This window comes from Podarcis pityusensis, assembly GCF_964106645.2.
Source record: "Podarcis pityusensis genome assembly, chromosome: 6".
Classification (NCBI taxonomy): Eukaryota; Metazoa; Chordata; class Lepidosauria; order Squamata; family Lacertidae; genus Podarcis; species Podarcis pityusensis.
Window position 1 is genome coordinate 18,266,563 of NC_138030.1, and position 27,681 is coordinate 18,294,243.

The 27,681-nt window shown below is 42.2% G+C and overlaps 1 protein-coding gene across 1 annotated transcript in view; it reads right to left on the bottom strand.

Annotated features, from left to right (window-relative positions):
- Positions 1-1,583: 1,583 nt before the first annotated feature.
- BCAS4 (breast carcinoma amplified sequence 4) overlaps positions 1,584-27,681 on the bottom strand; it is a 52,668-nt gene continuing 26,570 nt past the window's right edge. Inside the window, exon 5 of the mRNA XM_081011642.1 lies at positions 1,584-3,196. Coding sequence (XP_080867768.1) covers positions 3,092-3,196 — 105 coding nt within the window. The 3' untranslated portion in view covers positions 1,584-3,091. The remainder of the gene's footprint in view (positions 3,197-27,681) is intronic.

The window sequence follows — 27,681 nt, forward strand, 5'->3', positions numbered from 1 at the left end:
CATTTGCTTTATTACAAGGTCTGCATCCCTCATTCTAAAAACTCTGCTTCATTATGTTGGCTTTTGTTGAAAGGAAGCAATCTTGGATGATGATGCCTTGAGAAAACGAAAGATTTCTGCTGGAGCAGTCTCATACAAATCACAATAGGTGGCCTATATGAAAACGAATCCTATGGAGCCTCAATCAAGTAATAGACAAATACAAATGTAAAAGACTATATAGGTTAACTGATGTGCAAATATGCAGCATAGCCAATTTAAAGTTGAGCATTTTAAAGTCCCATTGCTTTCTGTGGGGAAGTTAAATGTATACTTAAAGATGGGGCAGATGAGCAACATGAAGATAAATTAAGGTAGTAGTGAGCATTGTAACTTTGGAAAGTGTTCATATATCACATATTTCTAATATAATTCATGCATTTATCAGCAAATGTTAAAAGTAATATACCAGGGGCATCTTATTCCATACTAGGAGTGAATACATAATGATATGTATTTTCCCGTAATGACAGGCATAGGAAAAAAATACTCCAACATCCCAGTTTGTACAGAGACCATTCTGTTCAAGTGACACAGCTTACTCATTTTCTCAGTTATTGAAAAATGTAAATGTTTTCCCCTTTTTCTAAAACCTCACTTGTGCGGAAGGAAGCTTTTTAAACATCTTAGTTTTGCTTCATTGTGTTGCGATGTGCTGGAGTCAAGGATGCATCTTGTTCTAGCAGGAAGCGGCAAGAATACAACCTGGGCAACTGATAGTGGTGGACTCATAAGGCAAAAGCTCACAAGAAACCTTACAAACGTTCTGATGATACATATTGACGACTACTTTTGCAGAGGAGGGTAAGTTAGTCCGCACATTTGCAAGTTTTTTTTCCTACCAGTTCACTAATATAACCAGGTATTAGACAAGCTAGTAGTTCCTGGTAGTCAGTTAATCAGGTATTTGGAGTCGACCACAAAGCAATTACCGTTTTTTTTGCTCTATAAGACTCACTTTTTCCCTCCTAAAAAGTAAGGGGAAATGTGTGTGCGTCTTAGGGAGCGAATGCAGGCTGCGCAGCTATCCCAGAAGCCAGAACAGCAAGACGGATCGCTGCTTTCACTGCGCAGCGATCCCTCTTGTTCTGGCATCTGAAATTCAGAATATTTTTTTTCTTGTTTTCCTCTTCCAAAAACTAGGTGCGTCTTATGGTCTGGTGCATCTTATAGAGTGAAAAATACGGTAGGTCCAACTTGCATATTCCAGGCCACAGCCTGCCATGAACATAAAAGTCTAATATTTGCACTGGTGCCCTTGAAGCAGGTACCGTTTGTACTCACTCCTTCTTAACCTTTTTACACAAAAACCTAATCCTTTTTGCTAGAGTTCTCCCTAATGTGTCAGCATTCCATATGCTAATAGGATGTATTCCAGGAACTTGCCACAGGAACTTGCGTAACATTTCATAGGTTCTAAACCACTTAAACAGGACCTACTCCTTTTCTGTGTTTCATTTTTGGTTTATGCCATAACTGCTTCACAATTGCAGAATAATTTGTGAGTGTGTAATGCAACACCAATGTCAAAAAGAAATTAAAAGTTTTCACACTAGGTTTTTTATTTTATGCACATGATAGTATAATAAGAAGCCAGATGTTCCGTCAGATGTAGGCAACATGATTCTAAAGACATTTTTGTGAGCCCTCTTGGGTAACCTTGGATGAGCCAGATTGCTTTCGTTTTATATTGCATTCATGAAAATCAATAGATTGCAGCAGTCTGATCATATATTTTTAATATAGCCTTCAGTATTGATCAATTCACTCGAAAGGATACAGTCGTTTACTTCTGCAGTCTAAAATCTACATCTCCAGAAATTAGTAATAGTTGTGCATGCCTTAAATGTTCTAAACAGTCCATTGCTGTTGTGAGCAAAACCAATGGAAAGAGCTGGGAGATCCTAAGGTATGAGCTCCTGTAATTGCAACATCTGCAGCAAAAGTTGTGTACATACACTGTATAAATACAGATACACAGCTTGTTCTTGGCTGCATGACAGAATTTAGGCATCCCGGCAGTGCCATTCATTTCAGTAGAGGCAGAATACAGACAAAGTCCATGTGCTGATCCACTGCCTTTGTTAAAATGAGTGTTAATTCATTTCATCCCTTTTAGGGAAGTACTTTGTATAGAGGGATCGGAAAATGCTTTAAAATCGCATTTAATGGAGAGCTGGCCCAAGACATCTTGGCACCTGAGGCAAACCACAAAATGGTGCCCCCCCCCCCTGCCTGCCAGGAAGAAGAGTGAGTGAAGATCTGGAATAGAGATCTACATTGGGATCTGCTGTCGTGTGGATTCTGCTTGAGGCAGCCTCGCCTTGCCCTGTATATGAGCAGTACCGTTTCATATGGGGGAGTCTGCCTCGTATGGCTTATATGTACTGCTTCTGATCGCTTATACCTTTGTGGCTGAGCTTGTAACCAAAGGTTCATGCCTCAAAAATAAGACACTGGATGCAATGGCCTCTTTAGTGTGCATTACGTATTTTAATTTGCTTGTTTTGAACATGCTGTGGTTCAATAACAAGCATTTTCCAGAACTAAACCATTCAAGTTACACTTCAGAAGAATTTTGAATATATGTGCTATTTGGAAGGGGGGAGGTAAGTAAGATTGTGCCACTTTATTAGGCAACTTTCAAAGTAGGATTTCTACACTGCAACAACCTTGGTATAAATGAAAGATTGTAGCAGTTAGGCAGAGAGTAGGAAAATAGCTTCTTGCTGCAATCCATGGTACTTAAGGTAAGTAAGTTTCATCCAATTTTGACATCTTAAATGTGCTATTCCTGCTTTGTTTACATAAACCTGTCTCAAATGCCAAATGGAAGCAAAGCAACAAGACTGTATAAAGTTTTTGTCATAGCACAAGGACCATCAATACTTGAAAACCAGCAAATCTGGGGATTAGTTTCTCCCTCATGGGAAAGATAAAAAGGCAGAAATATTACCACTCTTCCCTTCTTTGGTCTAACATCTATTTTACTCTATCCCTGTAGCTGTTCAGATCAAGTTCTCTCAAATGCTAGAGACGATTAAATGCAGCCTTAGTGGTTCTGGTACTTGCTGCCTATATATTTGATAGGAAAATAATCTTCAGTTCTGTAGAGTTCTGGCAGGCTGTAAGTGTGCTGCGAAGCTGTGGCATGTTTCTGAAAAAGAAGAAAGACATTAGTTCTCCCTCAGCTGGTCGCCAAAGAATTAGATTTTAATTAAATTGCTCCTAACTGATTAAATCAAATTTAAATGTATATTGTACATAATATCTAAGTGGAAGTGGTCTTCTGAGCATCAAAAATAAATTTGGGAATTCTGAATATTTCCAATCGTTGCAACAAACTAATGGTAAAAATTCGTTTTAACCCCCCCCCACCCCCCCCAAAGCTCTAGTCCTGTTAGCAGCATGAGATCCAAACGAAAGTTGATATAAGTCTAAGCTTGAGTTGCCTGCAGATTTCACTGGTCATGGGAAGAACCAATTTTGTGACGGAATTACCTCTTGAACTTTTGTTAAATTACTGAAAATCAAGTAATCTTATGTTTGATTTGGTGCAGAAGAAGATGGCACCTATCCTGGTGGCAAGTCCTTCAAGCATCTCAAATCTTTGCTGCCTTTGCCTTTGTATCAAGTTACGTTGTACCATTTGAAACTTTTGTTTTGTAAATGTATCACACTCAATACATTTAAGCTCTCGGGTCTTTGTTCCAATTCTGTGCTAGCATTTAAACAGTAAATTAACACTGAAATCTTTCTGTGAGTGAAAGACCTTTCTGGCTTTTCGGCAAGTAATTTGGGGGAAGTGATTGCTAGAAGAACTGGTGGGTGCAAGAAGAGTTTGTATTAGCTTGGCAAACATGGGTTTTTCGGATTCTAATGCCCCCACCGGCAGACTTGGAAGCAGAATGAAATATTCCTCTTAATCCCCCCCCCCCCAAATACCCAAACTGGACCATGTGAGGCCTGGAATGACTGCTGGCAGGAAGATGCAGGTCAATGCATCCTTATTTCAGCCTGGCCCTTTGGAATTAATGACTTTCTGAACTTGGCCTGTGGGGCATCTGCATCCTTGTCACAGTACCAAGCTTCATCAGACCAGGCTAATATAACAATGTTGTTTTCCCCAAAAAATGTGGCCAGTCGGATACTGAGCTCACAAGCAGGGCATGAAGGCAACAGTCTTCCCCAGCTGTCTGTCCCCAGCACTATCTGCCTCTGAAGAAAAAAACAAACAAGTTTCTGTTCTGTTGTATAATAACTCAAAACTCTTCTGCTTTCATTTCCATATAAAACTGAAAGGATGAGTAAGTGTTTAGAAGGGGGCTGGTTCTGGATTGACAGGATGGGGGAGGGATTCCTAATTCTTGTGCACTGCTCAAATGGCAAATGTGAGTCTGGAAGCACATTTTTAGGCATGTTTACCTGGAAATAAGTCAAATTGGGTTTTGCTGGACTTTCTTGTAATTAGATTCAGGATTGCAGCTTTCAGACTTTATGAAACTTCAGTCCAAGAAAGAAGCTTAACAAGATACTTGAGGACAAGAGAACTGAGGCACTAGGTAGTGAAATCTGCTATACTGCCAGCTGTCAGTGAAAGCCTATTAGGAGGGTCTTCTATTCTTAATCTCCTCCTCCAGAAACTGGGCAGGGGGAAAGGAATGAATAATCAACCAACAGACCCTTTGTATCTTTACTGTCTCCTCTTCAACTTTTAGTTACTGATGGCTTCCTCTACAAGAACCCTTAGCATTTCCCCCCCCATACACATATTTTTAAAATGCAATTCATTCTGAATTTCACTTCGCCATTCCCATCACCCTAGGTCGGTGAAGACTACCACAAATCCTAGACCTGTATAATTTAAAAAATCCATATTTTTATTATCATGAAGAAAAAAATAAATTCCATTTAGCCATGCAGAAGCACTCTCCTAACAGCCAGAGGTCCATAATCATTACACATCTCAGTGGAATTGAAGGCATTTGATTCAGCTATAAAGTTGGAACAGGTTGATATCAAACTTGACCCACTGTAGTAAGGAAATTGTAGCTGTGGTAAGGTAGGCAACTTCTTGAATAACATTCCCTAACCTTACAAGGGAAACCGTTAATGGCCTTTTCCTCCAGTGGTTCCAGAGTGGGACAGTTTTAACTTCTGGAGAAGTATCTCCATTGTAGCAAAGTGACACCAAGGACTTCACCTAAAGGCCCAGCCCAGCAGGTAGCTTTCTTTCATTTGTGCATCAGAGAGAGAGACCGTTTCTGACAGAGACACTGGATATGTTTGGTTGTACCTCCAAAGCCTGAGCGCATTCCTGAATTCAGATGGCCGCCTTCTGGTATAGTTAGTTTCTCGTGCTTGGCAAGAAACCTTCAACGCGGAGCAGGAATGCAAGTGGCTGGCACCAGAGCCAAAAAGGCTGGTGAGCACTGCAGTTCCTTTGCAGCTCTTTGCTGATCTCCAGCTTTTGCATCCGTGGTGAGGCAAAGGTGCTCCGTCACGGCAACCTGCCTTTCGCATTGCATGGCTGCACTTCCCATCATTGCACAGAGCCTCCCTGAAATGCTGCAGAGGAGGTTTAACTGATAGTGGCACATCTCCGTCACACAGTTTGAGAGCCAACACCCCCACCCCTGGCTCATCAGCCTCAAAATGGCAACGCGCCACAGCTCAGTGAAGGCTGTTGCACATCAGCACTGAAACCAGCATCTAGTGGCTTCCTCTTGATGTTTTCTCTTGGTGACTCAGAGTCAGCAAGTGCACGGGAGGATTGCTGGTCTCGGCTTTTTCCCTTCCATGCAGCCCTCCTTCCCACTGAGGTGCCGGGTCAAAAATGTGGAAAGAACACCTGTGCAGTACTGAGGCTTAATTAAATGTGATAAAGAATGCCAGCGCACTTCCCCTTCCCCTCCGGAGGCCCAAGTTTGGCCAGTGTCTGCACCCAAAGGGCAGCAGCTCAGATCAGAACAACATGGAAAGGACAGGTAGCCCTGTGTAGCTTCTGAAGTGAAGAAAATGGAGATGAGCAGCAGCTCCCAGGCTCCCTCCTCTTCAAAGCAAGCTGGCCATTCTCTCTGAAAAGCAGCAGTACTGCTACTAGGAGCTGAGCCATAGGTTGGAATATATTTTTTTTCTTTATAATGCTATTTTTGTGTTCAAACAACTAACAAGATTGGGCACTATCCCCTTTATCGCCTAAATATCACATCATTCTTTTCATTAAAGCATTAAGGTTACCAGTTGACCATAGTTTAATTCTGCTGGTCCGGCTTCCCTATTCTAGCAAGTTGAAGGGAATGGATGCATTCTGTTACCTATCCATCTTAAAGCAGCACTGGCCTACAGGTGACTCCTCCCTCTGTTGCTGGCATTTCATCAGCCAGCGCAGCCAATGGTCAGGGATCGATGATGGGAATTGTAGTCCAACATCTAGAGGGCCGGTTGTTCCCACCCTCATGTAAGGAGGGCAACCAAAATGGTCAAAGGCCTGGAAACGATGCCTTATGAGGAACGGCTAAGAGAGCTGGGCATGTTTAGCCTGGAGAAGAGGAGGTTAAGGGGTGATATGATAGCCATGTTCAAATATATAAAAGGATGTCACAGAGAGGAGGGAGAAAGGTTGTTTTCTGCTGCTCCAGAGAAGCGGACACGGAGCAATGGATCCAAACTACAAGAAAGAAGATTCCACCTAAACATTAGGAAGAACTTCCTGACAGTGAGAGCTGTTCGACAGTGGAATTTGCTGCCAAGGAGTGTGGTGGAGTCTGTTAGGATAACAGAGTCTCCTCCTTTGGAGGTCTTTAAGCAGAGGCTTGACAACCATATGTCAGGAGTGCTCTGATGGTGTTTCCTGCTTGGCAGGGGGTTGGACTCGATGGCCCTTGTGGTCTCTTCCAACTCTATGATTCTATGATTCTATGATTCTAAGGTAAGCCAACTGGTAGAATGAGTGCCAAAAGGCTTTTCTGAGCCCAGTACACTGTACATGGATTGCATTTTCTGCATTCACAAATGACACAGATTTGCATATTATTTGCCATTTGCAAATTTGCACCCTCTTTTGCGGGTGGAGCTGGGCCACACAGAAGGAATTGCCTTGCTAGACACAATGTTGACAGGTGAATCCCCATAATTTGATTTCCATACCAGAAAAAGGTTTCCTTTGCCTAATTTGTGCTTGCCACACTGCTGCTAAAGGCTCAGGAGCCCTGCTTTCCACCCTAAAACATGCAAAGAACAAGTAAAGAGAAAAAGCGACAAACCGTTTGGGCAACCTGGTAATACATTTCTTTTAAAATAACTGTGTATATGTGTAATATAGCATCCACAGGCAAAAAAGGTGATGAGACACCAGAAATAAAAACACAAAGCCAGGTAAATTAGTACTCCCCCTCCTGACTGCTACATTCCACTTGTGATACTGTACAGCGGAGCACAACTAAAAACCAGCTTGTCAACCTTGAGAAGCAACAGTCTGAGCAAACGCAGTTTCACATTCTAAACCTTCTACCATGAACCTGCCACCAACTCTCATAACAGGAGGAAGTGTACAATGGCTGCAATTCTAGCCCTGCTTAACTGGGAGGAAGCTCCACTAGCTTCAATAGGATTTACTCCTGAGTAGAACTGGTTAGGCCTACACTCTGTATCACAGGCATCTAATTTTAGTCCTTTTAACCAGACAGGTGCTTCTTTGTACTAGGGAGTGTTTTTTTTACCCTCCACCCATGAAGCTCCAAGACTTCAAGCAAACTTAATCTGACCTGGTTATTGTGTGTTTACTAAGAGGCACAAGTCCCACTTGTATTCATTCAGCCGAGCTTATTCCCGGGTTGGTGTGCACAGGAGACTGATTCCTAAGAGGAGTCACCTTAGGCCAGTCACTGGTGTTGGGAGACCAAGGAAAGCAAAACACTCTACTTTTTAGTTTTTACTATTTGCCCTTTACTGGTAAAATAGGAAGGAAAAGCACATCTGATCACATCTTTCCTAATAGCTTGCTAAAAAAATAAAAGCTATTCCTACTTTTCCAGTGTTCTGCCCCAGTGGCAAAGCCATAGGATTTTAAAAAGGTTAGATTAATTTTTTTTGTTAGAATTATTAATATTATATGCCTTTCTTTATAGCATAACGTTAGAACTATATTTAAGTTCTGCTTTGTAGTAATACTGAACCCTTTTGCCCCTTACGAGAAAGCCAAGACTGCAATCCTGTACCCACTTATCTGGGAGTAAGTCCTGCTAAAGGGCAAAGGAAGATGAGGAGAAATAGTAGATCTTTAAACTGCAGAGATTTCAAAGGGAAGAAAATGAGCCAGAACCAGGAAATAAAAAATTGTACTTGATGGGGAAACAGCAGCTCTTTAATATCCCAGGCATTCCAACCACCTGGTGTCCAAGCATCCATTAGCTAAAGACAATGAAAGGTTTGAGCAGCGAGCCTAACTCATCTCATACAAATCACTCAGAAGTTTGCCTGCACACTTTTCTTTGAATCTTCCCCTAAGCCTAGTGACTTCACCTTTTCAATAATAACATGAAAGCTTGCAGCCCAGGCCCCCTGCTGGTCCAGCACACCATTGCCCTCTTACCTGCCTCTCAGCCATGAGGGGCAGAATTCACACTTTTACCACCAGGCATTTTCGGGGGGGGGGGAGGGAAAGAGGTACTTCTGTCTGAGATGCCAATGTTGCTGATAGCCAGCAGTCAATATTACACTATATGGGTCATTGTAAAAGCCATTCCTTGTATCTTTATTATTATTATTATTATTTCATAGAATTGTAGAGTTGGAAGGGACCCAATGGTCATCTAGTCCAACCCCCTGCAATGCAGGAATCTCAGCTAAAGCTTCCATGACAGATTTATTTATAGAATAAATGAGACCCCTGGGCAGCATATAAATTGAATTAATAATAATAATAATAATAATAATAAATCACCATCCCATATTTTACTATCCAAGTTTGTATAATCAAGGGTTACCTCTGCAATGCACTCTGTTGATACTGTTCAAGCAGTGGTGGGTCAGTATATATTATCCACACATTCTGGAACTGTCAACTAGGAAATCCACTGTCTTCCAAGCTTGCCTATAACCCATAAACACCAAACTGTTGAAATCCTTCATACCTTCTGCTATGAGACAATTTGCTTGGGACGTATCAATGAAATGGTTATCTATGGGCTAAGAAGTTCAGTAAGGAAAGGCATGAGAGCGGTATTCTTGAAGACCACTCCAAAGAGAGACGCTGAGTCTTAATTAGTATTTTTTCTAAAGATAATCAGATAGGAAAGTAGTTTGTTAAACAGTACCATGGGACAATTCAGACAGATGGGATTTTTTTATGTTGGTGTGCCAGCCATGGTGTTGCTTAACTGTCTTAGGACCCCTAGACTTCTGGTGCCAGGCTAAATTAAGGCAAATAAAAGGATCCTTCGCCCACAAATACTCATGTTCTCGAAGTCTGAAACATTTTCTAGGAGCCTATACACTACTTAATAGCTTTCACTTTCCATTTTGCTCATCTCTACTCCCAAACACTGCTTCTTGAGAAGCTAAGAAAACTGAGAAACAAAGATAAAATACCTACGCTGTATTCAATCACAGTGAACTGGTGCTCACTCGATAAGACTAACAAGGGAACTGTATTTTCAAAGTTACATCCATACTGAGGTCCAAGCAGCTGGAAAGATTAGTTCCTATTTCTCCTGGGGTTCACAGTCTAATAGCTGCTCAACAGAAGCAAAGAATAAAACATATATGGGGCACCTTGGCAGAGGCAGGTCTGTTAACAGCACAAAGTGACAGCAAGCAGCGCTAGCCCAATTGTTAAAAAAAGGTGAGAGGCCACATCACAGATGATCTGCACAAAATCAGGTTTTGCTGTCCACATAACCACCATTCTAGGATTAGACAAGATTATCTGCTTCACCATATAACACTCCTCATACTTCTGTTTTAAGACCAAAGCTCAATCAAGAAGAACAGTTCCATACTTTCAATATCACAATCTGTGTTTGTGGGGCAAGTGGCTTTTTAAAACAAAAAACACCTTAATACAAAAGGAATGCATACCCAACATCTATTTCTATGTTTAGAGGGTCAGACTCCTAGCACTTTTGCGTTGGATTTCCCCTGAGTCGACAGTAGTTTGTAAGAAACACCAAAGAAATGGGGAGAGGGGAATTCTTATGGCATCTGTCTCTGTGTCTTCATTAGTCACTGGCTTCAAAAAGGGAAAATGTGTTAATATTGAGTTAATTTTCCTTTATCAGCTGGTTTGGAAGCCTGTTGTCAGACAGAAAGGTGGGATATCAATATTTTAAATAAGTCCAAGGTAACCTTGGGATTCCCAACCCTACGTGGCAGTACATTTATAGGAAAGCATCAGCAGATGGGAGGTGCTTCATTTGACTTCTGCTCACGACTAATTCTCTACAAAGGTGTCTTCCTCCCACAGCTGTTTTCACAGACACCCCCCATCATTCCCTTCTCCCCTAAGCTAGGCCCAAAGATCAAAAAGTGTCGCTGGTTGTGAATTCAAGGGAGAGGAACTTGCAGAGAAAACATGGGCAGGCAGAGAGAAGGTTTCAATACTCTGGCCCCACATGATCTCAGAAAATGCAGGTCTGGAATCAGGCATCTGCCAAAGTAACATGTAGCTTGGTCCTTGACTAGGCATTGTTAAAATTCCTTCCTACGTTTCCAGATTCTGAAGGGCCTGTATAGCCATTCTCCATGAACTGCATTCTACAAAGAACCTCAGTGTAGGTGGAGTCAGAGACTAATGGCACAAACAGCTCGGGAGTTGGCAAACTGCCAAGAAGAGGCCTTCTGAGTACTTAGCAAAGTGAAACGCAGATTTACTTCAGCACATATAAAAAGTGGTGGCACAGATATAGGCAGAAAGTGGGTGCCATGGAAGAGAATTCTGGTGCCATGCTAAAGCCCAATGCACTGGACACAAGTTGTAACCTGAGCCCTTTCTGCCATGCAAAATCAGGAGAAACTTGTGCTTGGAGGAGAAAAATCAACAGGTTATGAGCATCTCCATCACTCAGTAAATTTGGATATATAACCAACCACCCAACACTTTAATAGTATATAGTATTAAGGATCACAGTAAGGGTAGGCTAAACTAGTCATCCTGAATAAGCATAACGTCTTTATGAACAGTAAACAATGATATATTCTTTAAATTATATCAATTTAAATTATATCTACTTGGAATATGAGTTTAGAAGATAGACAGTTTGGGATTTTAAATTCCTAAGGGTCACACCCCCTGACTTCCTTATGAGGCTTGAATGGGGGGAGGAAATGGAAAAGAAAGGGTATTTTTTTCAATAATAATAATAATAATAATAATAATAAATCCTCCTCTGCCCATAGCAGAGAGAAAAGAAGTGGGGGGGGGCTTCATATCTGTATTGGAGGAAGAGAATGTGAAATAGCGGCATAGAGACTGGCTGCATGGGCAGGAGACAGGTGCCATGGAAAACACCAGCCACCACCTGACCACACAGAACTGAGCTCATCTCCATAGCAATTAAGGAGCCTTCATTAAGACACTTCTCACAAAGTTCTAGACTTTTGAGAGCTAGACATTTACACTGAAACCATAAAGGCACCAGCTGCTAGATTCTATACTTGAAATGACAAAACATATATATAATACACACAGCCCTAAACCTGAAATTTGGAATCAATCTGGCAGTCCTTACAACACTGGGGACCTCTGCTCAGCTCAAGATCCCTGGCTTCTCCTCTTTTCAGCCACAAACTTAGCTAAGCTTTCCTATATGAAGTTGCCAGAAGCGACATGTCTATAAATGAGGGCCTCTGCTTGTTTTCTATCTGCTGTTTGTGATCCACTTGACAGTCTGTATCTGCTGGCACTCTGGGCTTCGTGCAAGGGCGTTTTGCTCTAGTTTCTAACACAGACTGTGCAACGCTGCCTCCGAACACGACACACTTGCGCTGAAAGGAAGAAGAAAAGAAAACGCTGAGGTCCAAATCAAAAAGCGCTTTAACATGCTCCATCTGCTGCATGGTCCCCCAAGTGGAGGGCTATTCTTACACCCACTGCTGCGTCTGTGGTAGCCACAATGGCAGACAGCTGCAGAGCTGCAGTTTCCCAGCTGATGCCAGAGGTAGTCCATTAATGAAAAGTCTCAATTAACAGCACCAGGAGGCAGGCCACTCTTCTCCACATTTACACACAGAGGGGAAACGAAGTTCAGGGAGGCTACTATCCCCGCTCCAGTTATAGATAAGAGATTAATGCATGACCCAGAATCTGGAGTCAGATGCAGGAAAAGTGCTAACTTCAAATGAAAAACAAACAAACCATGCGCTACACCACTATGAAAAGGAGCCACTTCTGCAAACAAGCTCTGCTACTTGAACCCAAAAGGGAGGGGGTAATACAAAAAGGTCAGTGTGTTGGCCTCAAAACCATCCTGATTCCCAAGAAAGGCAGAAAACTCAGACCTTGAAACAATGGAGAACTGTTTGTCAATTAAAGGGTTAAACACCTGTAACCCACACCCCAGGGGTCCATATAACTTTTTTGGGGGGGAGGTGATATTGGTGCACAGATCATGGGGAGAAAAAAGCCCATTCAACATGGCAATAGCATAGCCAGCTAAGAGGGAATAAAAATAGTCTTGTGTATGACTATGTGAAAACTCTCTCTCTCTCTCACCATAGAACTGGCACTGCAGCATGGATGGGGGATGGGCAGCCAGAAAGAGAAGCTGCAGTAATCATGGCGACTCCTGCAGGCTGTGCTCTGCTAGGTAAACTACAGTGAAGCACTGTGTAATAGCAACCGCTGGCCACAGCAACTGCAAAGAGAAAGAGCTAGAATTTTCCCAGCAGGCCAGGAAAGCTTCGCTCCTACTGGCCAGGAGAGAACACACACAAGTACACAAAATGCACACACCTTTCTTGTCGAATTAGAGGCAACAGGAGTCTTCTGCAGGTTAAGTGCAGTTGAACGAGGGCAAAGAATACAGGCGGTTTAACACTCAACCGGAGCAGAATGCGCAGCAAAGCTGCCGTTAGGGCAACGGGATCTTTGGATATTCAACTGCTTCTGTTAGCAGGAATGTTCATCTACCAACAACCATTCTGAAATAGCCTATTAGTGCCCGATTATTTGAAATGAGCTACTTAAGAGCGACTAGTGCAAAAGCTTAGATTGCAGTGCAGTAAAAAAATGGCCTGCAATCCATGCAGGAAAATCTAATGATACTCACGTGCTGATGCACTGACTCAAGTTTTTAGACTTTAATAGTTTGCTAAAAACAACTGTAGTTTGTTCTGACCAATCTATGTTGTTGTTGTTGTTGTTTCCATTTATATTCTGTCCTTTATCAAAAGATCTCAGGGCGGTGTACAACATTAAAAACGTACAAGTTGTGCCATTTGTTTGGTTCACAGGAAATACATGACAACAATCAGCTGGTAAAGAAAACGTAAAGGCATGTCCAAACCCAGAGTTTAAAAGGTGGTGGTGAGGAAGCTCTTCCCTTCCCCTTAAATCTGATCTTCCTTTAATCTTTGTTGTTGTTGTTGTTGTTTAGTCGTGTCCGACTCTTCGTGACCCCACGAATTACTGAATACAGTTGTACCTTGGCTCCCGAATGCCTTGGTACTCAGACGAGCTTCCTGCAGCCAATCAGAAGCTGCGCTTTGTTTTCCAAACATTTTGGAAGTTGAACAGACCCGGAAAGGATTCCGTTCTATTTCCAAGGTACAACTGTATACCAACACATAATTATATGAAAAGGTAAAGGGACCCCTGACCATTAGGTCCAGTCGTGGCTGACTCTGGGGGTTGCGGCGCTCATCTCGCTTTACTGGCCGAGGGAGCTGGCGTACAGCTTCCGGGTCATGAGGCCAGCATGACTAAGCCGCTTCTGGCGAATCAGAGCAGCATACGGAAACTCCGTTTACCTTCCTGCCGGAGCGGTACCTATTTATCTACTTCCACTTTGACGTGCTTTCGAACTGCTAGGTTGGCAGGAGCAGTGACTGAGCAACGGGAGCTCACCCCATTGCAGGGATTTGAACTGCCGACCTTCTGATCGGCAAGTCCTAGGCTCTGTGGTTTAACCCACAGCGCCACCCGCGTCCATAATTATATTACCTTTCTTCAAAAAGCAACAACATATGCCTACCTCCCTTGTCTGACTTGTCTTTCAGACTTTAAGTTTCTTGAGGTGCCGGTCTCTTTTTTCCAAAAGATGCTCTGCGTTGATGGAATGGTACATATAATAGGCTTTGGGGACAATCCTATGGCAAGATGAGCAGATTGGGATGCAGACGAGTAGAGTGGGATGCAGATGATCTCCATCAGCATCAAGTCCTTGACCCTGGCTCAGCCAAAGATACATTGGCTTAATTTGCTGATCAGGACTTAGCCATCTAAGTTGAAGCTGACTGAGCCAAGGCCAGTGTTATGTCCCAAAAGGGGGACATTCCAGGGGTGTGGCAGGTGCAGGACCAGAGATTGGGGACTTAGGCTGCATCTCAAGCCTGCCCAGCTCAGCCACGTGACTTGGCAACCCAAAGTAGAAGACTATTTTGAAGGCTCACTTGCTTTCCTTCTGCTGGGCTTGTGCCCTGCTATGGAACAGAGTTTGGGTCTGCTGTACTTTACTTTGCCTTAACTTACCCCAGCATGCCTTTCACTACCTGCTTGTGCATAGGATTGCTCCCCTAACCATTATTTAATTCTCAAGGAAGAAAATATGACAATCCTAAAAAGAGGTTTACATGACACACATGCCATCACATTTATGCTGTGTTAAGTTGCACCATTGTGGTGTTATGCTGGTCACAACAAATGTGGTTTGCACATTTTCTCAATGGCAAGAAAATCAAAGAAGAGAATAAGGTTATTGACATAATATACATATAGATATTTCTTTTAATTTCTTGATGTAGGGGGAGTATGTTTTTTGTGACTAATGTAACACTCAAGTAAAGTAAGTTTTACTCTCTGAAGTTCAGCTGATTGTGCTCCTAACAAAAAAAAATCTTTTCATATTCACCACATGAGAAAGCAAACTGTCAATACAATAAAGGGTCATTAACCTATTCTCTATTTCATTGGAGAGATATTTAACTGAACTTTAGGAGGAGGGAACAGAAATTCAGAGTCATCTTGCAGGTCGTGCTTCTGGTTGTTTTGCTCATGTATAAAATGGCATTTTGAAAAAACTGTTTGCCACATAATGAAACTTTGGAAAATTATCTTTAAAATGATATTGAACAAGTTAACTATATATGAAAATGAAAGATGAGTCTGTAGGTTGACATTTTCAAAAAATTACCCATCCAACTATGAACAATTACTTTCTTCCAGAAAGAAGTCTTTGTATGGTAGGCCACTGCCTGCCTGTTCTTCTAGATAATGAATAGCATGTGTTTCATATATCATCCCTCTGTTTTGTCAAAGGTTTGCCTCAGTTTAAGTATGAATATAAGAGAAACACACCCTTTTTAAACTAGGGGCTAGGCTTCTGACCACTGTTTCTACTTCTTCTTGAATAAAAACTAGCTAGAATAAAGGAGACAAACATCAAAGAAGTCCATGTTTCCAAATCCCTGATATCTGAAAAGTTTGTGATGGGACCATCCATAAAACATTTCCAAAATATGATTGTCATTAGCCCGGTCAATAAAAATGTACACTATTCAGTGCCTTCATGTTTAGAACTTGTCAGTTGAACATATCAAAAATAAGAAAGCACATCATCAGATACAGGGCTGTGTTATGATAATCGTATTTAATTTGCATTTGCTAAGAGCCCAATCACTGCAAGATTTATAACAGCTTAGGGTACAGGAAGCCATGCACAGCTGCTCTCTATTTTTTATTGTGTTTTGGAATGCTGTGAATATTTGCAATTTCGGGGTGAACAACAAAACTGCACATCCACTTTCCCCAAATGGCAGCAGGTATTACAAATATTACCAGATCTGTAAAAAAAGAAATAAAAAAATAAAAGAGGCAGCTTCATCGTGCAAGCTGTTGTGCATTTATGTCAACGGCACCTGCAGTGCTAACAATGATAAAGATCTGTATTAAATTACGGTGCTGTGTTTTTGAATGGGCAACATGACAAGCATATGTGATGCACATTAATGATTGAAATCTACTTTGTGAAAACGGCATAGCCACTTTTGTGGACAAGTGTCACAATCGCGTGATGCCATTGTGACACGAAAGCAGAAAAGGCTGTGGAAATAAAAGGAACAGGTTTTGCACACCCTTATTAATTTTCATCTCCTTATTAAAAGTGGGTAATTTACATTGTGGACAAATGAATGCGTTGAGAGGAGGGGGAGGAGCTGGTTTCAAAACTTCACACTCCTCTGTTATTCCTCAAGGACTCATTGATCGCCGAACCTCAGCACATATCAAATATTTCAAGTGGAACAAATTCATTAACTTGTAAACACTACTTAACTAGCTGCAAGTCCATGACAGAAGCCTACATCATTGTTAAAATCAGCGTCTAGGGGCAAGGATTGCGTTTTGTGTGTTAATACTTGCCATCTGCTCATGTTGCATTTTCACCACAGGAAAAAAAAATTGGAATGGCAAGAGAGTGCTTCTAGCTTATGCAGAGCTACTGTTTGTACAGATGTACAAAGTTGAATGAAGCAAAGCAGACAAACCCACACCACAGGAAAAAAAAGAGAACCTGAGCAAAGTTGAGTGGCTTTTCAAGGTATTGCTTGCGCCTTACAACCACCACACTGGGAAATCCTTTGGAGGGAGAGAGAGAGAAGGGGGGGGGGGGGAAGTGCCTGTGCATATTTGATACTCCAGACAGCAAGAAATTTGCCTCAGGGAAAAGCTCTGTGGAGAGAGTTGGGGGAGGTGCGGTGCGCTGAGAGTGGAGCGAAAATGCCTTGTGTTGGGAGGCAGGCGAGAGATCGGCCAAACGTTATGACTCCTATAGGCCACAGTGAAGAACAGCACCTTTGCTGCAACCACCATTACATCACAGCCAGAGAGCTGCTAGCAGCCTACAGAAAATGGCCATAATCCTACCCAGCCAAAAGCAGATGCAGCAGCGAACACCCCACCTCTCGCCAGGCCGCTGGAGACTTACATAAGTGCTTCTGCTCACCGGAAATAATTATTTCCTTGAAAGCAGTTGCCCTTTGAAAACGTCCATCGAAGGCCTAGGTTTTATTCATTTTTAAGCAGAAGACCGGCCTGTTGCTATTGAAAGCGTGAGCCTTGGTTTAGCCAGGCCTTAATGAGTTACACTCTTCCTGCTCCCCTTGCAGAACGCTGGTTTTAAGACTGCGCAAGGTATTCCATGCGGCATGAGTCGGTTGATCTTATTATATAAAGTCCTTCAACAGGGAAACATGAAACGGACCTTTGGAGAAGAACACAAAACTAACATGCAGCTTTATCAACAAATTGGTTTCCTTGGGGCTTTTTCCTACCAAACAGGTCCATAAGAATGTGTTGCTGTTTTTAGAATTTGGGTAATAGCAGTTTTTGATTATGAATTGAGCAACATGCTGCCATTTTGTAGGTGTTCAAAAGGACTGCAGAAATATTTACATTCTGGGGTGTTAAAACCAAAGCAAGTAAATCTCTGTTAGGTATGTTGAGTTTGAGAATGTTCTCATGTCTCATCTAGTTTTTTTAATTCCTCACTTGCATCTCTTCTGTACATTGCAATCTCATTTCTCCATTCAACAAAGTATCCTTGTTTATCATTATGAAAGGCAAGGGTGTTAGACAGAAGTCTTGAAAGGAAAAAAAAACCAGATTGAAAATGAACTCTTCTTCCCAGGAAGATGATAAGTTTCATAACCTCTGTTCATAAATTTCACAAGGTATTGACTATTAAAATACTTTAAACAACTGATAGAATAAAGGTGTGTGTTTTTTTTAAAAAAAGAAACCTTCTGAATGGAAAACTTGGCCATGTAAACATGATTTTATTCAATACATAGCCATTTGTTCATCACTAGCCAGCCTAAAGTATAGCATTTTCATAGAAAACCATGGGACACAGAAATACAAACTTTGCCCTCACCAAAAGTAGTGTTTTGATTCACAATATGTAAAATTTAATTAAAATCCCCAGCAAGATTAAATTCACAATTCTTCACCAGCAACAGGCAACAAATGAGATATGTGATGTGAGATTTTAAAGAAATAACCTCCCAAAGTGAGTTTCTCATATCAATATGTTCCTCAAAGATAAAAGCCATGCCACCTTTTTTCTGATTTAAAATGGAAGCCATTGGCTTAAATCTTAAAATAAGCTAATTTAAGGAAACCCAAAGAAAGAAAGTCTCCTGTCTCCTCTTCCCCTCTGCAACTACTCACGACCCCCAAAATACCTGTCCGTAGGGTTAGCGGTTGGTGAGATGGAGCATGGGAACCTTTCCTGTCAACTTCCTGAAGTTAAGTTATCCTGGGATCCAAACTAATAAGTAATTCTCACCTCAAAGGAGCCCCCCATCCTTTAAGGAAAGATAAGAGCTCAGTGCTAAAGCACAGAAGGTTCAAGGGCTGGGAAAGAACTCTCTAAAACTGTGGTGATGTGCTGTCAGCCAGTATAGATGATACAGTGGTACCTTGGAAGTCGAACGGAATCCATTCCGGAAGTCCGTTCGACTTCCAAAACGATCAGAAACCAAGGCGTGGCTTCCGATTGGCTGCAAGAAGCTCCTGCAGCCAATTGGAAGCCGCATAAGCCATTCAGGTTCCAAAGAACGTTCACAAACCGGAACACTCACTCACTGTTTTGTGGCATTCAGGAGCCAAAATGTTCAACTCGCAAGGCGTTCGGGATCCAAGGTACGACTGCACTGAGCTTTGGTCTCTCAATGTAAGGCAATTTTCACACTTGTATTTCTACATGGTCAAACACAGACAGCCTCCTCTGAAAGCGGTAATCCTGCTGCATCTCTGTATTGGGAGTGATTGCATACTCTAATTACAATGCTGCAATAGGGGGGGAATTACCACCCCCACCCCCCGGTGAGGGTTTGTTAGAAATGTTCTGAGGCCAAAGCATAGGTGTAACATGCACCCTACTCCAAGGTTGATATTTTGGGCTCACCAGAGCCTTTGTTTAATTTAGTCTCATGATGCACTACATAGGAGTTCCCTAATGGCAGCAAACCGTTTTGGAATGACAGCTATAAATTGCTAATCAGAACCTTTATTCCATCCCAAGTCTCATCAACAACAGCATGACTTTCAGAATAGGGTTGCTATTCTCGGCTTGAGAGTGAGAGGGAGGGGAAAGGGGATTAGAGTAAAATAGTGATAGTAAGCAAAATGAATGAAGGGAAAGAAATCAGCCAAAGTGTAACTGTCCAAGAATGGTATTTCTGTGCTCTTACTACCACATTAAGCTTTTTAGAAGCAGAACAGGGCAATCTGAATCAGCATGCCCTCTTTCATATTTACCTTCCTGCTTCTTTGTCAAAATCCTGAAAATCCAAAGGGGGAAGCAGAGAAGAGGAAACCGATTTAGTAGTTTTTCCATTACTTCAGTCACCCTTCGTAGTAACAGATTCCAGATGTTTATAATCCTAAACAGGGACAGCTGATACATCGGAGAAGTGGGGGTGCAGCAAGCCCCACCTAGACTGCCAACAAGCTGCACAACACAAAATACATAATAAAACAAAAGCAAATAACCCCCCTCCCACAAACACATTTAAAAGGCCAAAGAATATTAATCAACCAAGGGCCTGGTTAAAGAGAAATATTTTTGTCCGGCGTCTAAAGATGCATAGTGAAGGTACCAGGCAAGCCTCCCTGAAGAAAGCATTTCACAAATTGAGGGCCAATGCAGAAAAGGCCCTTTCTCGTGTTGCCACCCTCTGGACCTCTCATGGAGGAGGCACATAAAGAAGGGCTCAGATGGTGATCGCAGGGTCTGGATTGGTTCACATGGGAAGAGGCGGTCATGGGGGTATTGCCGTTATGAGCTTGTAAATTAACTTGTAAAAGAAGAACACTAAAATTAATTTAGTTAGAGTCCCTGTGCTAAAGAATTGTTATCATCCAGTGCTTTACATCTCTAGATCTTAAATATATTGGTCTTAAACCCAGCTCTAATTTGATGTGATGTGTGTGAAACTAGTAGTAGCAGCAGCAGAGAGAGGCACATCCATCAAGTTCAATGAGGCCCAAATGACTATTTCAAGGCAGGCACACATTAGATGTGTGCAAATGGAAGCAACCACCAAGAAAATAAAGGAAACTTACATTTAGTCACCCTGATCCAATAAGGTTCAAATAGGCTGCAGTCTATGTGTGATATCCAAAGTCTTAAGTAGTCCCATTAATAGCACTGGACTTGAATTCAACAGGCCTGTTCCCTAACAATCAAAATTCAAAAGGATCCTTGCATTTGGCACTGAGAGCCACATTGCAAGTGTTTCATGAGAGCAGTAGAAAATTGGCAAAGTTGAGCTTCCATGCAGTTAGCACAAAATTTTCAAAAAAGTTACAGCTACCCAACAGCAGTCAAGGTGAAATATACTCGGAGTCGAGAGTGGATTTCATGCTCTTTATTTAGCTCATAGTGGTGAGGAGGAATGGAAGTTCCCCCAGAATGTCTGCTTTATATACATCATTTACACAATGGGCCCCACGTGATTGGCTAATTCCAGGATTCTTCTGTAGGACAATCAGGTTGCGGATTCACTTCCACCTGGAGCTGGATTGGGTGGCTCCTGTGGACCAATCAGGCTGCTGCATTCTGGACCCTATTGTTCTAGGACCAATCAGACTGCTGCATTCTGAATCCTATTGTTCTAGGACCAATCAGACTGCTGCCTTTTGGATCCTATTCAACTCAGTACATAACACAAGGGCAAATGTGGAGCAGGATGTAAAACTTGTAAATATGATGTGTCCCATATACACTTTAACTTTTACAAAGTTCCTACTCGACGTTACTTTCTCCCACTTGCAGTGTCCCAAAAGCTACTTGAAACTGAGTTGAGGGGATGGAAATGCAGTCCTGCAATTCCTTTGTGCTTCTTTCTGCTGTATCATCTTTGCCCTTTGCTGCCCTTGGTATTTTAGAGTTCGGAAGGAGATGGGGGGGTGTTTCCCCTACATCTTTAAAAACAGACCCCTCAACAAAGCCTTCTCATTCTATCACTCTTCCCGTTCTTCTTCTGAATGGCATCACTTGTAAATTATACATCTATTTACAGGATTTAGTAACACATTAGGCTGGGTTTGTCTTTGCCCAAGTGTAAATGTTAGGTTCCAAGTTAAATTTAATGTAAATCGCCATGCCCTCCCAGGGCATTACCTAACATTACAGGCAATCTTTCCTAAAGAATATACTGATGGAATTCACATGCTGAAAAACAACCATCAATATTTAAATTACGTCAAAGGCTTTCCAGTCATTGGTGTCTTGAATTTTCTCTCTAATCTCTCTCACTCTCTCTCAAAAACAAACAAGAACAAATATTTGAAAACATCATGAGCATCCGTAGATAGAACGGCAAATTTACTATATGAGTTTGCCATTATCAATCTGTCTTGTGAACCAGAATTTGAGATGTGGGATGTCCCGCCCCCCTCCCCATAGCTATACACGCTTTCAGAACTTGTTCTAAACTTTGAAAAATGAAGTGCCTAACATTTCAAAAAAGCAACAGAGTTCTATTTCCAGCAAGGCGACGGCGACTGCATTGGAGAAGTGTTGCTAAAATACCTTTCTAAAAAGTGGTAGGTGTCCAAAAAAACGTGACTAATCTGACCTAACCTAAAGTGGTAACGCCACTCAGCCGCAGCACTGAGGAAATGGCATAGGAGGGGTCTGACCAGAGGCATGCATGAAGTTGAGTTGGGGGAGGGCGAGACAGGAAGGCAGCAATCAACTCCCCAGACCAGACTGTGAGAGGCAGGGCTAAAGTGAAATCCTAGCTAGAAGCAGAGCTGTACAATCCATGCAGATGTGCTCCAATACACTCTGGGAGGGAATTTTAGTATTTACTATAGCGCACCACAAACTCAAAGCTGTGCCACTGCCCTTTCCAAATGAATCACTTAAATGATTTTCAGGAGATGTATCACTTTAAGATGTGTCTGGGGTGGAGGTTTCTGGAGTTCCTCTTCATACATATTAGCTTTCATTATGGGTGCAAGTTTCCAGCCAAAATTGGAAAATACAAAGTAATGGACACCTAAGGGGTGTCATTATGGCTCAAAAATATGGCTCATTTAGCCACAAATTACGATTCCAACAACATACCAGACCATACTATAAACTCCTAGAAGTAATTCTTTATTGTTATTAACACAACTCTTTGAGCACTCATGTGATTCACAGGTCTCTCATACGCTTTTGCTAGTTCTGCTGGGTGGGTCATGAAACTTGATCTATAATGCCACTGGCATGATCCTTAGCAGGCTCACTTTTTATTAAGTCTAACCATTTCCTGTTACAGCATTCACAGGTAAAACATCTTGTACCAATGAGTTCCACAGATTAACTGTCTTTTGCATTAAAAAGTAAATTCATTTTAAATAAAGGCTTAAGCAGTCACGTTTTAAGAAGTGGTTACACCCCACCCTCACCCCAAATAACACTATCCCACCATTGAGTGATTCTTAGTTAACTTTTCTTTAAAGAAAAATAAAACCGTATTAAATTCACAAACTTCTCCCCTCTTTTGCCACAAGTCTATTCAGAAGATTTTTGAAAATTAGGAACCCCCTTGCTAGATCAGACCATATCTAACTAGAGCAGGCTTCCTCAAACTTGGCCCTCCAGGAGTTTTGAGACTACAATTCCCATCATCCCTGACCACTGGTCCTGCTAGCTAGGGATCATGGGAGTTGTAGGCCAAAAAACATCTGGAGGGCCGAGTTTAAGGAAGGCTGAACTAGAGTTTAGCATCTTGTCTCCCACAGAAACCTGCCAGAGGCCTTAGGACCACAAGCAGGACAACAGCCTCTGATACTGCTGTACCCTTGCAACTCATACGTATACTGCCTCTGAACTTGTAGGTAGCATATAAGCATTATGATGTGTCTTATCCCCTTTCAAAGCCATCAAAGCTAGTGGTCACCACTGTAACTTGCACAGTGAATGCCATGGTTTACTTACGTGCCATTTTAAAAACTACATTTTTTTCCTTGTTTCACTGGATGGCCCCAAATTCTAGAAGAAATGATGGGAAGAAAAAGCCCACCTTTCCCCATACATAATTTGAAATCCCTCTTGAATTGACAGAAACCTCTCTCCCCCCCCCCGCCTATAAAACAAACCAAAATAGCGGTGGTGGGACTGACTTGAGATCCGTATATAATTTGGAACTGAGAAAGAAAAACGGAATTAGAGATCTAGCCTCAGAGCATAAAATGATGACTAGCAGACAAACGGGGTGAGGGAGGGGTGGGGAAGCTAAGTAGCAGGGAATATCTTTAATGATAATGTAAACATAGTTGGCTCTGCGCTGATTTATTTCATCGAGGGCAATCAGTGCCAGAACACGACAATCCTTGCTACTGTTGTTCTAGTTAAAGTACAGTAGTAGAACATTAGCTTCTCCTGCATCAGCAACGAATCCATTCATGTGACAGGAACATGCAACCAAATGCCAGACATTTAACTACAGCTCTGCCCCCTATGTGAATTCCACTCACACACAACCACGTTTATGTGGGACGCTGTGAAATAAACAAATAAATTGCCCTTCCCTTACTCGGGACTGCTGTTTGAGCAAGGGAAGGTGGCCTTCGACTGATCAGTGGCGCTCCCTGCCTCTGCACGATCCTGGCCAGCTGCTGCACTCACAGCCTGCCCTCAGGCAGGCGGGTAAGCTGTGCAGCAGCCCTGAGCAATTTCCAGGATGAGTCTCTCACTCTCTCTCTCCCCACCCACCCCCCTTCCCGCATGGCCTCCCTATTAAGTGGGGTGTTCCCCAATTTATGTGATTTCACAACCAGGCCCAGATCAAGAATGTAATGCCCTTCCTTTGTAAATTTGCCTGTGCATGGCTGGAACATATGCAGACACTTAAGTCAATAGTGCTGCAGAAAACACTGTCATGCTGCAGTCCCAGCAGAAGGAGCAGCTACAAAGGGACACAGGAAAAGGCAGGAGACTCCCAACCACTTTCCTCTGGAACGAGTTATGCTTCCCTGTTGTAGCTCATAGATATCGATGCAGCACGGGGCAAGCCTGACAGTGCAATTCATAAGGCACTCTCCCAGGTGGAAACATGAATGCAGGGTTGTGCTCTACCAAATCTACTGGGAGGCACAATAAATGCTAAGATAAAGTTACAATATTCACATAAAATATGTTTTATTATACTGACCTGATATCAAATTCATATGGACTACTGTCAATAGCTGCAATGCTCTTGACACCATTTATTTTTAAAAAATATTAACTTTGAACCATTTACTTAGGAAACAAATGTACATTCCTGTAATAATAATAATAATAATAATAATAATAATAATAATAATAATATTTATACCCCGCCCATCTGGCTGGGTTTCCCCAGCTACTCTGGGCGGCTTCCAGCAGAATATTAAAATACAATGATTCATCCCGTCTTAAAAGCTTCCCCAAATAGGGCTGCCATCAGATGTCTTCTAAAAGTCCAATAGTTGTTTATTTCTTTGACATCTGCTGGGAGGGCATTCCACAGGGAGGACGCCACTACTGAGAAGGCCCTCTGCCTGGTTCCCTGTAACTTTGCTTCTCGCAGTGAGGGAACCGCCAGAAGGCCCTCAGCGCTGGATCTCACTTGTCCAGGCAGAACGATGAGGTTGGAAATACTCCTTCAGGTATACTGGGCCGAGGCAGTTTAGGGCTTTAAAGGTCAGCACCAACACTTGGAATTGTACCCGGAAACGTACTGGGAGCCAATGTAGGTCTTTCAGGACCGGTGTTATGTGGTCTTGGCGGCCACTCCCAGTCACCAGTCTAGCTGCCGCATTCTGGATTAGTTGTAGTTTCCGAGTCACCTTCAAAGGTAGCCCCACGTAGAGCGCATTGCAATAGTCCTAGCGAGAGATAACCAACGCATGCACCACTCTGGCAAGACAGTCCATGGGCAGGTAGGGTCTCAGGCTGAGTACCAGATGGAGCTGGGAGACAGCTGCCCTGGACACAGAATTGACCTGCGCCTCCATGGACATCTGCGAGTCCAAAATAAAGAAAGCACATGCATTGTTTGATACCATATTGCAGAGATTCAGCACCAAAGAAACTGGACTGCCTTGATGTACAGTGCATCCCCACATAACAGTCTCCATCCACAGAAAAGTTATGAGGATTGGAACATTAGGTCACAAAGTCCACCTCAGTCCTTTCCTTTCCTTTCAGGGATCTGAAGATCTAAATTACCCTATACTGGGGAAGAAGGACAAGCCAATGTTGTACCGATGTAGCACAAAACTGACATGGAGAAGTTCTCAAATTTGACTCTGGTGAGTTATTCCAAAGAAAAATGTGATCCAATCCAAGACTGAGTAGAGTTTCGTCTGCTTTCCACAATAGGTCAAATAGGCCAATGGAAAAGAAAAGTAGCAATATATTTGGGGGTTTATAGCATAGTGGCAGCTAGGGGTGGGTGGATCTATCATTTTCGGTTAATTTTTCAATCTTAAATTCAATTCTCTATATTTCCGCATCACCCTGCATTTTTAATAACAGTCCTCATAAAAATTCATCAACATTTTAGTGCAAATTTCTCCTGATATATACATTTGCTTGCAATTTTGCCCAATATATGCATTTTTGCAAAGCAATTTCCCCTAAAATAATGCATTTTTGTGTTATTTTCAGTAATATGGAAATTTGTAGATGCATTTTTGTACTCATTACTTGGCAAGAGAAGGTTCGGAGAAGCTGCAAAATTAGAAGTGCAAATTTCAAAGAATGGCTGTGTTTTGGTAAGTGCAAATTAGGTAAATTAATCTTAAATGCATACTGAATCCAGTTTCTCCCCCATCCCTAGAGGCAGCTCGGCTGGTATTGCACCAAAATAGGATCGTTGAAATCTGATCGTAACATTCCTTTCTAGTGATTTCATTATGGTTCAGCTGAAAACATGCATTTTTATCATCTGGAGATGGGCAGCCAGTGGTCTCATAGGATCTTGGTTCAGAACTGTCTAGTAGCTGTAGTTTTAAACAGTTCTCTCTAGTTCTCCTGAGTAAAAATGATGTCCTTCTGTCAGCCAGCGTGATCTCAAAAGCAACAGAACTATCTGTGGGTTTTTTAAAGTGTTTAGTTATGCAGGATAATGCCCTTGCCAAAAAGACAAAGCAAAGTCCATGCATTGCACATCAGATGGATAAACAGCATATCAGATGGCTGCATCTGTATTGAAGTTTTTGAGCATTTAAAAAATGTGAACGCTGGAGCAAGACATGCACACTTCTGCACCACCCCTTTCAGCCAATACAAGTGGATTCTCTCTCCAATATTTAGTGAAGCCAGGGCAACCTCCGGTCCAGAGTTCCTGAAGAATGCTAAAAGTAGGGGGGGGGGGGGGGGAGAAGAGACAACAGTATACAATGCTGATGTGCTGCTCTTCATAAACAGAGAAAGAATGCTAAAAAAGTATTGCAGTTGTGCATATTGCCTCAAGGCTCTTTAAGGCCAGAATACAGCACACATAGAGAGTTTAGCTGCAACTAGCTGCTATTCCATAACACATGGAGGGAAAAAAAGCCTCACTCCAGAAAACTACAAAAAGGCTTCAAGAAGAAATGAAACTTGATGTAAAGCACTGAACACACGTCTGTTCTAACACATATGGAACAAAAGTCTACATTCTATTTTCTGATCTAGATGATCCCAAAGCTGCAGACCTGCACCAATGGGTAACAACCACTCCATCAATTTCTGGCTTATTTAAGCTCTACTCTCACCCGCAGGGCACAATAATTTCCACAAGCATCCTCTCTGACTTGTCTAGATTTTATTTCAGTCTGTTCTACTTAATCCTTCTGACCAGCTTTAAAACACACTGGTGAAGGACAGAAAAGGCTCCAGATATGTAATAGAGACTAATCAGCATATTGATGACAGCCAACGGCAAATCTCAGGAACATCTCTCCCAGGAGTTTAACTTACACATTTAAAAGCACTGGTGAAAGAACTAAACCTTGTGGAACACCATGCACCAAGTTCCACTGGGCACCACAGTTCAAGACGGACACTGACAAACTGGAACGTGTCCAGAGGAGGGCAACCAAAATGGTCAAAGGCCTGGAAACGATGCCTTATGAGGAACGGCTAAGGGAGCTGGGCATGTTTAGCCTGGAGAAGAGGAGGTTAAGGGGTGATATGATAGCCATGTTCAAATATATAAAAGGATGTCACATAGAGGAGGGAGAAAGGTTGTTTTCTGCTGCTCCAGAGAAGCGGACACGGAGCAATGGATCCAAACTACAAGAAAGAAGATTCCACCTAAACATTAGGAAGAACTTCTTGACAGTAAGAGCTGTTCGACAGTGGAATTTGCTGCCAAGGAGTGTGGTGGAGTCTCCTTCTTTGGAGGTCTTTAAGCAGAGGCTTGACAACCATATGTCAGGAGTGCTCTGATGGTGTTTCCTGCTTGGCAGGGGGT